Below are 14268 nucleotides of genomic sequence, written 5' to 3' on the forward strand. Positions count from 1 at the left end.
TTGAACGGCTGTAACCTTAAGCACTCCTGCTTACTTTTCAATCAGTAGATATCTTGGCCTGATGTTACATCTTATAATATTGACTTCTCCCAACATGTGGCTAAAATATGTACTCAGGGTCAGGTCTCTGGGTTTAAACACACAGCACCTAAACAAACAGGAATGCCAATCAAACTGTAGCCTTTATAGCAGGCTTGTGTAGCAGGTGGTGACAAGTTACTCTCCTGAGTCCATCTGGGCATGACATCACCAATGTCCAAAAAACATACAAGGGCTTTATGACATCTGAAAGAAATGATAGGGCTTTGTGGATTGACTTACTTTCCCGCAGGGTGTTGGAGGATGTCTGCTTCCTGCAGATCTGACAAGTTGTTCCATGTGTCCATTAATCATAGCAACATATCCGCCCTGAGGTGGCCAGTCGATCAATACCTCATCACACTGCATCAACGTTAGAGCAGCAAAAATCTTGATGATCGATTAACATTTAGTCAGTTTCCTATGCAAAAACGGCAGAAAATGCTGTGTTCAGCCACTTAAATGAGATCTACTCTTTTTCTATGTTTTATTTCACAATGAAGTGAATATCAGATGCCCTATAGCTTATTTGGTAAAGCCAGTGGCCCATGTACCAATGCTTCTTACCACAGCGTCCCAGGATGAAATCTGAAATGTGGCCTTTTGTTGCATTTCGTAACCTCTCTCCTTGTTTCTATATATCTATATGTTATAATAAAGGGAGAAAGCCCCAAAATGTGGACATTTTATAGACCAAAGGTTTATTCAATTAATAAAGAATCAAATGAGCAGATTAATCAACAATAAAGATGATCATTAGTTGAAGCACTAATCACAATTCATTTGTATCGTTGTGTTTGATTATTTGCTTGTGATATGTAGACAGTACCTATTGCTTAGTCCACTGACTAATACTACGATAGAAATATGAGCCAAGGACAATTTGCATTTCAAAAACTCCGTTTTAACCCACTTACTTTGGTATCATCATTCCCCATCAGAATATTTGCTGAATGTGCTGGAACTTCAAAGGCTGATGCTTAGGAATGTGCTGTAAAACTGTAAACATTAGGATGGGGCAATAAACCCGTCAGTTCACACAAACACCCAGCGTGAGAAGATCATTTCCACGGTTTACACAGCAACAAACCCATCCCTTTTATGGTGATTGCGGCCAAAATTAAAATCCCATGTCACTGAAGCCGTAGAATGGAGGAAAAACTGTTGAGAATTGTAGAAAATTAAATTTATTTTGGTTGTTTGAGCACAACAGGAATTTGACCCCTGACTCCCATTTACGTTCTATCCTCCTTCATCATGTTAATTCTGAGAGAAAGAGCTGCAGTCGAAACATGTCAGCTGCCTTTCACATTCACAGAGGAATGTTGGCGTGTCCTCACGATGTTGTCAGTCAGTATGCCAAGATAAGAAGTCTGAGTTCATAAATAAGATTGATGGCGTTTCACATACCACCAGTTCCTGCTCTGTGTTTTCCCATGCAAGCATCCGCTCTATCTCACAAGTTCATATCCTCTCTGCCCAAGCCCAGGCATGCTTAGTGGTTTTAACATACTCCCCATCCAACTATCAAACCACAATGCAGGAGACATTTAGCCTTTGCTTGTTCAGGTGTGAATATGAATAGAAAAACTTTTCAACGCTGGCACAAAAATGAACATAGATAGATCAACTTTAAAAGGTTGTGTAAGGGCCCTGAGATGCCACTTTGTTCATTTTAATAAGGAGCCTTAAGAACAGTTTAGAAATAAAAAAATAGGGCCGTCGTATAGCTCAGTGGGTAGAGCAGGCAGCCATATACTGGGGTTTGATCCCCATGCGGTGGACCCAGGTTCGAATTTGGCCTGGGTCCCTTTGCCGTGCGTCTTCCCCTCTGTCTCCCTGTTTCTGACCTGCACTGTCACTACATTTAAGGCACTGGTTGCCCAAAAAATTATTTTAAAATAAAATAAAAAGCTCTGATTTGATATACAGTATATTCAACAAAGGTGTTTAGGATCAAAAGGAAATACAAATAACAGTACATTGTGTTAGTTACTCCCACAACCCAAGCTCTACAAGTCAAGTGTAAGTATATTACCAAGAGTGTCTGTTAGCTTTGTACTTGTGAATACAATAGATAATAAATCACCCTCACACTGGATTAAAGCTCCTTCACCGATAACATTTCAACCAACACACCTCTTTTTGTGTGTTGGGTTGAGTAGGAGTTGTGTTAGGTGGTTTTAAACATCACTAATAAGCTCAAATTCCAGCCTGCAAGTACTTTTCTAGTGTATTCTTATGATGATTTCATACTAAGATCCCACAGCTTTTGTGGATGTCCACATGTCAACTCTAGCCCTTTTTTATGTCTCTGTCTTTGTAATGAAAAACTAGGTATGCATGTTAAATGTTGATTAACTAATTAATCAATCAAATTCACATTTTTGAAAAGCCATCGATTCACAGACTTTCGTATATATTTTAAATTATATGAAATCTTTCTACCACAGGCACATTTTCTATTTCACACACATAATGCACGCAGTAGGATGACTGGTGAAACATCTGAGTGGACCTGGGTGACAGCATAACGTTCATTGTTATTCTCATTGTCCTGCTACATTGTGAGGTCTCATTGTCAGCCAGCGTTGCTCAACCGCCCCAAACTGGTACAAGTCGATATCGGTGGCTGTGTGTTTGTGTGTGTGTGGGAGAGAGAGAGGGAGAGAAAGAAAGAGAAGGATCCATCCTGAAACAGACACCACACAACAGAGCTCTCCATTCTCTCATGTTCATATCCAATGGCGTGTCCTGAAATAGTTCATAAACACCTCTGGGGTGAGTTCAAATGAAGGCAATAAAAGCGTTTATGAATGCAGCACATGTTAGCCAAGGTGGATGGAGGCACGCAGGAATTTCAAAAGGTATTAGCGGCTAATCTGGGAGAAACCTGTCTTTGTCACTTATTGGGTTACATGTCCCAATGAGAATGTGATCTATGTCAAGCATGCTCCTCATGGCAAGAAGAGAACAAGAGAGCAGGCCACCCGAGAAAGTTGAACCCAAAAGAATGTGGCGCTGGTATTCATTAATGAAGAGCACTCTTCTCTGTGGTCAAGCGAGCACAGGAATGAGGAGATAGGGCGAAGGGAGTGAAAAAGGAAGGTAACATTTACCAGAATAACTTTTTCTGAACAAGTATGAGCAGAGTTGAGATCCTCTTTATGTAAGAAAATAGAAAGATATTCCTCTTAATGAAAAAAAAAAATACAAGTCAATGAGCCAGTTAATGTATATTAGAATATTTTATTGCTTTATGAAATGTTGCATGAATTCAACTGTAAAAGCCTTCATATTGTTTGAAGTTCACAGAAATGTCTGTTTGAAGTCAACACTTGGTTGGTTGTGTACAGCTTGACATGACCGTGATTGTCGGCACATAACTTACGACAAACATACATAAACTCTTTGGCATTTGCTCAAAGCCCTATCGAACCTAAAATAACAATACAAACAAATCTGTAGAAAATATATAATAATAATAATAATAATAATAATAATAAACCTGTTTGTTAGTTCAAAGCTCACAGTAAATAAACAAAACAACACGGTGTAGTTTTTCAACTTTTATCCCACAATGGTGACCAAACCAGCAGAATCACCACATCAGGAAACACACTCACATACTGTAATCACACATGCAAACATACTTTGAGAAGGAAAAAGTCATCAGAAAAAGAGATGATGAAATCAACACCAAGATTCAACACCCTTTCAAACTCACAAACAACACCATGTCTGTTTCAGTTTGTATTTAATATATTATGCATCTCTCTGCTCACACAACTCTAAACCTTTGTAGAACCAGCTGCTCAGGCTTCAGCAATATAGACAGCGAGTGCATTTAAAATCAGCAGTGTCTTGGGTTATAAGCTTAAATTATTGAACACAGGGAAGTCTTACAAACAGATAAGATCCAAGTGATGGGAATGAGGTTACTCAGATTGACATTTCTTATTGGAGAAGGGGGGAATAGAGGTCACATAGAAAACCTTTAATTGAATATTTATCTTTAAGAGCAGGAGGCTTAAGTTAATATTTGGGGAATGATGTGGAAACCAGATAAGATAAATATGTAGCTTCTTAATTCACTGGGTTGGAAGAGGAGATAAAAGGGGGTTATGAAGGGGAAAAGCAGCAAATATATATATATTTATATAAATATTTTGGCATTCACTCTCTGAAAACATGTTGCCCTATTACAATCCACAATACTGTCCAAGTACCTCAGAAGATTCGTCTTTTCTCACCCAGCCGGGCAGACTGCCTGCAGCTGTCCAGCTTAGTGAGAGGGAGTGAGGCGGAGCACAGCTCTGTCTCTAATATTGTGAGAACGGTCCTCTTTTTTTTTTTCGTGCGTTGGCCTCTTTCCACGACATTCTTGAATCCAACATTCAATCCACTCTTTTTAAAGACTTGCGCTCTTCACAGATTTCCAGAATTGTTATTTTTCCTCATTCAAAATCCACCTCCTGGTTCTTTAAATGAAGATTTCCACTGCCTCTGAATCCAGCTCATCCAGGCCTCTGAAGGGGTTTAATAGCAACTTCTTAGGCGCTGCATTGTCTAGAAGAAAAAAAAAATAGAATGAATAATTGTACTAATGCTTTTAGGCCAGAACTGTGGAAAAATGTCCCAGATACAGCTCAGCTATTAATGACTAAAGGTTAACAGAGATTTTCCACACTCAAACAGACCACTCTGGTAAATATGCTCAGTCAACAGATCCAAATTATTTCCTAACCATGCACATTCCTCAAAGCCCACATTATGAACCATGACCTGGACAGATGGTATCTGATTGGCTGGTTAAGCAGCAGTGTGGTTAATCAATCTCAACATCCATGAAGCCGAGGTCCAAAGCTCCTTTCATGAAGAGTATTAAAAAGCTGTGTATGTGTATGCTTTGTGTAGCGGAGTCTGAGCTTGTGATTGCTTGTTTATTCATGTGTGCAAAACATTTATCATTCAAGTTTCATACTGAGAGCATTATCTGATGGTTTCTTGGCATCGTAAACAAACTCACTTATGCATATTTGATAGATTACTCACCACTGTTGAGCTTAGTCGTGCTGGCAGCCTCTTTGGCTTTCGTCCCCTCCACCTGCCGCTCTAGCGTTCCAGGCTCAGACTGAGCAGAGAACTGATGGCCTGGCAAAGTCTGATCATCTGAAAGACTCTTACCTAAAAGACAACGGTATCTGTCAGAAGTGCTTTTATCTTTTATCAATTAGCAACATTTTTACTCACAAATAGTACTTTTTATGTTTGTATTTAATAGAGTACAGAGATTACCCTTAGGCTATGTTACGCTGCTTACCTCGACTCCTTGTGTTGCTCAAGGCGGTGCTGATGGAGGGGGTGGAGAAGGCAGGTCGGAGAGAGGCCCCCGTTGTATTCAGGAGGTTTGTGCGGGGGTTGTGCTCATCCTTCCTCCCTTGGTCCTGGTGCAGCCGCTGGTTGAGGATCTTAATCACGGCGTCCTTTTCCAAGATCTGAGCGTAAAGAGCACGGATCCTGTTCTCCATCTCCTGATTCCTGTAGTCGGCAACCGGCAAGTCCTCGTTGAAGCTGTTGTTGGAGGAGTGGCAAGGCGAATGGTTAATGATGGTGGTGTCTCTGCAAAAGGAAATGACAACATCCAGATGTTAACTCGAATTCCAATGAGCATAAAAGTGTATTTGTAATGTTTTGACAAATGTGAAGCAAAGTTCTTTACCTCTGGGCAGCCGCAGTGGCAGCCACCTCCATGGCAAACTGTCTCATGGTGCTCTCTTCCAGGTACTTCTGCTCCCAGCGCACCATGTCAGCCTCAAGAGCTAGGATTCGCTCCTCGCGCTCATGCAGGCGCTCTTGGAGGGAGCTCATGGTCACTCCTGGTGGCTGAGTCTGCCTCTGAGGTGGAGAGAGAAAATATTTAATACAGATGCCAAGAAAAACTAAAACTATTCCTAAGGAAATCTCAGTTTTTCGTAGTTTTCCTAAGACAGGATGTTTACCTGTTGTGCCCTCAGAGTCCTCAGCTCCTGCTCTAGTCGCGTCCTCAGCTTCATCTCCAGGGTTTCCCTCTTCTCACAGGTGGACTGTAACTGAGCCAGCGCACTCTGAAGTCTCTCAACCTTCTCTACATAAGCCCTTTTCCTTCTCAACTCATCCTCAAGCTGGCGGCCTCGTCCACGAGCTGTGTCCAGCGCGTCCTCGAGATGTTTTGACCTGTTGTTCTGCTCCTCCACTGTGGATCGCAATCGCTCCAACTCCCGCTCTACACGCTCCTTCTCAAAGTTCTGCTCCTCATCTAAAAGTAGAGACAAAAAAAAGGTGGGACGTTAAGTTGCATGTTTGATAAACCTGGGCATGATTTTTTTACAGCAGTTTGGACAGGACTAGGAAATCAATTCTAATTTGCCTGAAGTTCCTCTCATATATCTGCATCAATCCTTTATTACTCCCTCCTAAGTCCAATCACAGTAATAAGTACCAGAGTTGCTACATGGTGGCCGGTGTTCTTCATTTAGCGAGGCACTCCTGGAATGCTGAGAGGAAGGAGGAGGAGGAAGGGGGAGAAAGCCGCCCTATCCCTTTGACCCACATAGCGCATTGCATTCCTCATGAAGGCCATACAAACACCAACACCCTGATGAGTCCAGTTCCTTAAACAGACAACATAAATGACACTAACAACAGGTGGGGGAACCTCTTTTCCACCACTTCCACTGCTGCTGTGTAATTTAGAGGCCACTCGTTTCCCTTTGCAAAGAGGTGTGTGGATTGAATTCCCTATAATCAAGCCTTCTCACTAAATAAGCCGAGGTTATGCAAGTGAAATTCCTTCATGCAGGATGCCCTCAGCTACAAAAAGGGCCTCATGCTATGCTACCATCTGATCCAATCAAGCCTGTTGATTACAAAGGAGGATGTAACAGAGAACCGGGGAGGAGGGAGGGGGGTCTAGCCAAACAGAAGGACATACTTACTTTGTTCAAGGAGTTTCGCCATGATGTGCTGGTTGTGGTCAGCTGCTTCGACCTCTTTAGCAACATTTGATCTGGCATTTTCCAAGTTTTCTGTATTGCAAAAAAAGTTTAAGAATTAGACATCGTAAACTGGATCTGATATTATGGCAGAATACTTTTCATAGCTTTGTGTATGCGCAGCAGACGTTTATCTATACCTCTTAGGTCTCTGTTGAAATCCTGTAGCCTCCTGATCTCAGACACTAGCCTCTTCCTCAGTGTCTGCTCCAGGTTTTCCCTCTTACAGCTGCCCTGCATCAGTGTCTCATAGGCCTCTGAAATACGCTGGATCTCCTGCTCCAACTGAAAAAGGGTAGAAAAAGTAGCAAAGAAAGAAGGGATAGGGAGGATTGGAGGAGAGGAGCGGAGAAAAGAAGATGGAGAAGTGGAATTTTTGGTTAACCTATTTCATATGCCAGGGAGGAGCTGGAATGTTAAATCGTGTTGTTACAGTACATACATATAGTATACATATAGGCACAGTATGGGTACATATGGGACTGTGTATACAGTACACTCAGTGTGTGTCTATGTGGTATAATTCTGAGAAGGAATTCAAGCCCGCACCACTCCCTGAGAGACTGATTTATATCTACATTCCTGAGGGCTGATAGCTCTAGTTCCAGGTGTGAGAGCGCACAGGAGCGTGCACGTACACAACGCAACGCACAAGTTAACACACAAGCACACAAACACACAGAGGTCTGGGAAGGCTGCCAGCAGAGGGAAGGTGTGCATGCCTGTGCCTGGGTTGTGGAAACGGCAAAGAGAAACCCACCATTATAGCAGTCACACAGGCATGTTTACTCAGGGCTGCGGCCTGACGGAGAAAACTTTCCAACCCTGGCAATTATCATTCTTTAAGGCTGAGACAAGGCAACGGCCATGTGACATAATTCCAAAAGAGAGCCGAGTGGATTTTACGAAGTTTGGCTGAGGTGTCAAATATCTCTGAAGCTGTTGTTCCACCATGTTAAACAAGAAATGCTTTCAATTAAGGCAAGATCCAACCAAAGGATAGAATTAAAAAAAGGGGGGGGGGAATTGTTGTTATTTGGTGGAAAAACAGGAGACCTTTCACTTTTTACACAGCAGCTCACCACCTGCCACGGACCCCCACCCCACCCCCAACAGCTGTGTGTGTGGGTCACAACCCAATCGACTGCTGTCTGACAAGCCATAGATTAGGCTGAAAATCTATGGCCTCCATGAAACTAAAGCACGCGCACACACTCTCTCTCTGGCCTCCACAAGGTCAGCTCCACAATGAGAGGAGTGTGTAAACACAGTAGCAGGCTGTGACCTCTGTTTGTGCCTCTGTGGTATGGAGGGTAGCAGCAGCTGATCTCATCTGTCCCCTCCAGATGAGGGAGTGTGCCTGGAGTTGGACGTTAGGGAGACAACTGCTGACCGGGGTTGTGTTTCGTAAACAGGTGGCTGAGTTTTTAGGATGATGTCTGTCTGGTCAACCATTTAATAATTTTGGATTATGTCCCTCTGGAATTGAATCGTGGTTGTGACAACCTTTAATTTTTTTAATGAGTTTGTGTGTTATTGTCTAGAGTAAAACTCCAATAAATGAAATGTAAATCTAGCTAGACTTTGCCTATTCTTACTCCTTCAGCAAGATCTGTGAGATATGTCAAATGCAATAAATAACATGATTGTATCTCTTGGATTCCCTCTTCTTACCTTCTGAATACGGCCAGTCTTCTCCCTGTGTGCTTCCAGCTCTTGTCTCAGCCTCTCATTCTCCATCAGCAGCAGCTCCACCTGGTTGGGCTCCTCCAAGCCAGCAGGTGGCAGGCTGGTGAATGTGCTGTAGCAGGGGAGTTCAGCTTGCTGAACAGACTGGACATATCTATGAGAGACACATTTCTCAGTAAATAAACAGATTGTAGCCAACTAAACGTTAAGGTATGAAAATTTCCTTTTTGAGCAAGACATGTGAAATATCACTTTATCACTTTTCCTCCTATCAGCGAGCAGACAAGCTGACTCCAGTGGCTGCAAAGAATGTCAAGGCCTATATGAGGAACATACTTTTGTAAAAGCATCCCAGGCAACACAAGCATGTGAAAATATCCTGTTCCACTATTTCAGGCATTACAAACACCTGCAGGGCTGGACTTGTTCTCCTGTGAAGTATTTCAAGAAGCCAATTGGTTCGCAGGCTATGGTGTGACTCGCATTGATAAGTATGTGTTTACGCATGTGAAACACCATGACGAGTACTAGTTGATTGGCTCTAGTACAAAAACTATTCCACACAATATGATGCAATGTTAAAGGAGTTAGAAAAACATGCACACACAATGACGAAGTCGTCTTAGTACCTGTGCTGCTGTGCTTGCACCGGCTCCTGGTTCTGGTGAGGAATAAATCCTTGGCCCTGGATGGGAGCGGAGTAGTCTGGAGGTGGGCTGCGTTTGTCCATACTCTGCCTGGGGCTCTGTAGGGCCGGCGGTGTGTAGTAAGGCAGCTCAGGGTAGCTGTGAGAGGTGCTCCTGAGGGCCTCTGCTTTAGCAGCTGCATCATTCCTCTCCAGAGATATCTGCATGCAATGCTCACTGAGAGACCGCACATGGCTGCACTTCAGCTCCATCAGATCTGCCTCTTCGTGGAAGGCCCCCTCATGCAGGAGCTCCTCATGGAGCTGCCTGACGGGGCCTGTAGGGGTCCAGTTAGAGGCCAGATACTGAGAGTGTACCTTGGCCTGCTCATATGTTGGCAGCTCCTCGCCGTGCAGCTGGTAGAGCTGGTAGCCACTTTCTGAGTGATGGTAGTCTCCCTGGTGCTCCTGGCCCTGGGGCTCCTGCCTCGCCGAGAGCTGAGGGAACTGAGGCTCCTCCTGGTTGAGACTCTCCAGAGAGGAGCGTGGGCTCCTGCCTAGTTCACATCCACTGCTGGGTCCACTGTTGCTTCCACTGCCTCCACGCAGGGCCTGCTGCTGGATGGCTAATAAGGTGCGGGTGTCTGTGGGGTTTCCATAGCGCAGCTGCTCCTGGATAAGCCGGTGCAGGACCGTGCCAGACGGTTCTTCAGTGGACGACATATTGTTTTGACTACGTTTATCTATTCTATCACTTGAGTTGAGCTTTTCTTGAAAATATATATTTGAAATCAGCTGTCAACCTGAAACAAAGCAAAAATAAAGTATGATCAGTCAACCATATAAATAAAACACGAGACAACTGAACAAAAAATATTAACACTAATTAAAGAATATAGAGAAGAAAGGCTATGTTTGAGGAATGTGGGACTTAAAACAACAACACTATCATCATTGACGTTATTAGGATAAAAATAGATTTCCTTTTTAGATCTAATTAATAAAAGCTCTGTGGTTGATGTTTTAGCTGGAGCATAACATTAAAACATTGTCTACTTTACAAACAGCGACAACACAGAGATGTGGAGACATGTTACACAGCAGGCAAAAAAAATGCATGCGCCAAAAATTCCGATCTCACGGGGGAGCAAAAGCACACAAAACCGCATTTTAAAATAACTTCATCGTTGGTGTTTAAACACAACCGTTCTTTTTTAACGAATGTGAACTGCTAGAAATTCCCTTACAACAAAGAAAAACTCTCCAAAACTCGAGCCAGAAGTTACGATGGAGCTACTTTCCTCATGTTTGTGATCGTTTGTTCTATTGTTGAAAAAGGCAGATTTAAACAGGCTTTTCTTACCGGCTCAAATTCTCATCATAACGAAACGTTGTTCTTGATCTCGAAGTAAAAAAAATCAGAGTAATTCCACTTTTTCCATGAGTTTATAGAGTCAAACGTGTCTCATGTTGCTCCCTCTCGACGGGCTGCTCTCTCGCTGTGAAATGAATGTGGAGAGCAGGCGGCGATAATAAGTAACCGAGGAGGGACTGAGGTCGGAATGCCAGGAATGTAAAACGCGAGGTCCCTCTGGGATCAAAAGCGTAAAACCACACGGAGGGGGAGGAGGCCGCATTGCGCGTATCATTACCAATGAGGAGTTAAAAAGAAGTTATAGGAGAGGATATTTGAGACTTGGAAATAAATGCTTTAATGCTCACTGAAAGGGAAACATAGCTGTGTTGTTATCTGGCACACAATCTACTTCCTTGCACCATTTGTGTTTATATGATGAACTAAAGCAGTTGTGGAAGGAGTATTCAGATAATTTAATTAAGTAATAGTTGGAATATCTCAACAATATTCGACTTAGTACAACACAAGTAGTGTAAAAGTATAAGTAAAAGTTCTCAATACACACAATGCCCCCTGTTAAAGCTCACATTTTTAATAACTGAGTATATTATATATGGTGTTGTTATTAATATAGTCTTTTAAAAAATATTTTTTTAAATGTCCTTATATATGTAGCATAAAGTAACATCAAATGGAAATACTGACCTAAAATTACCATTATGTAAAAAAAAAAAAGTGTTACCTTGGATCTTTATTACTGATAGATTTACTTGAATGTTAAGGTGAACCTAATTTGATATATAGACCGTTGTTGTTGTTTTTTCATCCAAATGTTATATATGAATCTTAATTTGAAAAGTAGTTACTGGCTGTTAATAGTTGAGTAAAGAAAACAAAATGTCTCTCTGAAAACTTGTAGTAAAAATATAGAGGCATAAAATGGACACACTAAAGCAAGAAACCAAACGCCTTACAACTTAGACCTTTGCACCCCTAACGTTTGGTTTCTTGTAATATACATTTAGTATCCTGGAGGAATTCAAGATCCTCTTCACTGCAGGACACAAGTAAAATGTCTTGTCTGTGAAAGTGTGTTGAGGCTCTGCATGCCTGAATGGTGTGTGTGTCCCTGCGTGGTGTGTGGCAGCTGTCCACTGGAATCTGAGGTCTGCATGTACCCCATTACTACAAACACAGTGGCTCTTTGTACCCGACATCACACTACATGGTGCAGAGCAGAGTCTGGAGAATGCCACACATAGGCACAAATCCCAAACATGCAGGGGTCGTGCTCCTGCTGAGACCAGGTTACTCAGAATCACAACATGTGTGGATGGCTGGGGGACAGCTAACCCTTTTTCCATTTACATATTAGGTCATGGCATTCACTAATTCCCAACCAGGGGTACTTGTACCCTGGGGGAATCCTCTAGATTACAGGAAGTAAATTTACAAATTGGGATCAGCAACTAATTTACAATAAATAGATCAATCTAAATAAAATACAAATCCACAGTCGAGTCGATACCAACAGACACACACCATGTGTAAATATGAGAAACAAAAAAGAGCGAAATGGTAAAATTATCCACTTAATATAATAGCCAAATGTAGTTAAAAAGCAGGGCTTATGCGCCCTTGAAAACATAAAATTGTTGTATCTATCACAACATTGTTTGAGACACGGATCAAGCACATTACCTTTATTGACTTGCTGCAGGCTCTGTATTGGGCCACATGAATGTCCTGTGGATTCTTAACAAGCCAGTCTTTGTAAAAGTCTTTGGTGAGCCACAAGTCCTTGAATTGCCATTTTCTATGCTTAGCCGTAGGTCGCCTTATTGTTAGCTTTGTTGCGTGCTTGCCTCTGTTTAACCCATATGGGGTTGCATCAGACCCGTAGGTTACATGTAAAAGGTATCAGTAAATAATTTAACAGTTAGCTCAAAGTAGCCTGATGGATAAAAGGTTGAAACTCCCAACTTGATCTGCCACTCTTATTGGTTGTAATATGAATGACAACATTCCGTCATTAAAATTGACAGTTCAAACCTATGAAAATCATAAAAATATTCATTATCATTTTATAATTTATAGGCAGTTTATCATAGACAAAGTTTGGAACATAACGGAGGTTGAGGGGGGCACGTCTGACACAATAGGTTGGTAAACCCATCTAATTAGTCATATAGTTTAATTTCTTGCTACATCTCCTCCAGATGATAGACCACACAACACCATGAACATCCATTTGAGTTTCCTTGAATATAAAAATTCCTACCTCGAGGGAGAAGCAAAGCTTTATGATAGGTCTTATTTATGTCCGAGCCAAAAGACGAGCTATTTATTACCCGCTTAAACCTAACAGCTATATTGAGGACTTTAGACAGGGCCTTTTACTGAGGGCCCTTTAAATAGCAGAGATTTTAGTCATAACAGACCAATCATGTCTTCAGGGAGTGGAGGAACAGAAAGAAAGCAACGAATAGGGAGGGTTGCGGATGCTATCCTGATTCTGCATAATCCACATTTTCCCCTCCAGAAGCCAACAGTCGATGCAAACACATGCACACTGAATTGGTTTAGAAATGGGTTAAATCAAAGCACAAATGTCATTGATTGTTTCTAAAGTATGTGGCTGCTGGCCTCAGGCTGACTATCTCATTAATCCCAAAAATCTATAGACCCAATGAGTTGCTACAAACACACCATGGTATGTGCCTTCATCATCTCTCTGGCCTTTTCCTTCTTAACACACTCACACACACACACGCACACACACGCACACACACACACACACACACACACACACACACACACACACACACACACACACACACACACACACACACACACACACACACACACACACACACACATTCCCCTCATGTTTCAGATGCTGCATACTCTTAAACGGGCTCCTTTTAAAAAACATGCAGACACTGCGTCTCTGTGGGCGGCACTCACATGGAGGCGACTGGTCAGCAAAGTGGAACATGTTTGCATTTCCCCTTCAGATCCAAACTGTGAAGCAGCACAGTCTCCACCTTTTTAAAAGTCTGGTCATGTCATTTAACACCATCTCACGACTTCCTCTATTCTGGTGTGTGGGTGTGTGTGTGTGTGTGTGTGTGTGTGTGTGTGTGTGTGTGTGTGTGTGTGTGTGTGTGTGTGTGTGTGTGTGTGTGTGTGTGTGTGTGTGTGTGTGTGTGTGTGTGTGTGTGTGTGTGTGTGTGTGCTGGTGGATAACGCCTCTGGCCATTTTGTCCTCCATTGTGCCACACTTCCTGTGAACTTCCAAAGGAATGCAAGGCTGACCCCCTTTGAAAATTATAGATGCTCTCAAAAAGTCATTACAGGAGATGAACGTCTAAAATGGTGTGCCACAAAAATACCTTTCTAACTGTCTGTAGAAAACCCCAAAGCAGACAAAACGTTCATGAGTTATGCCTTGTTTGTGAGAGGAAGAGTGGGTTGATGGAAAA

General features: G+C 42.3%; 1 protein-coding gene across 1 annotated transcript; it reads right to left on the reverse strand.

Annotated features, from left to right (window-relative positions):
• Positions 1–3307: 3307 nt before the first annotated feature.
• Positions 3308–10975, reverse strand: LOC134866124 (angiomotin-like 2a). The gene is made up of 10 exons (XM_063886108.1): positions 10790–10975; positions 9431–10229; positions 8787–8955; positions 7253–7397; positions 7056–7145; positions 6081–6376; positions 5801–5976; positions 5402–5700; positions 5134–5265; positions 3308–4647 (listed from the first exon to the last, which is right to left on the reverse strand). Exons 2-10 carry the CDS (start codon positions 10147–10149, stop codon positions 4562–4564), a joined length of 2112 nt encoding a protein of 703 aa, XP_063742178.1. The 5' UTR covers positions 10150–10229; positions 10790–10975; the 3' UTR covers positions 3308–4561.
• Positions 10976–14268: the final 3293 nt, after the last annotated feature.

The sequence above is a fragment of the Eleginops maclovinus genome, chromosome 6 (assembly GCF_036324505.1).
Source record: "Eleginops maclovinus isolate JMC-PN-2008 ecotype Puerto Natales chromosome 6, JC_Emac_rtc_rv5, whole genome shotgun sequence".
NCBI classification, from domain to species: Eukaryota; Metazoa; Chordata; class Actinopteri; order Perciformes; family Eleginopidae; genus Eleginops; species Eleginops maclovinus.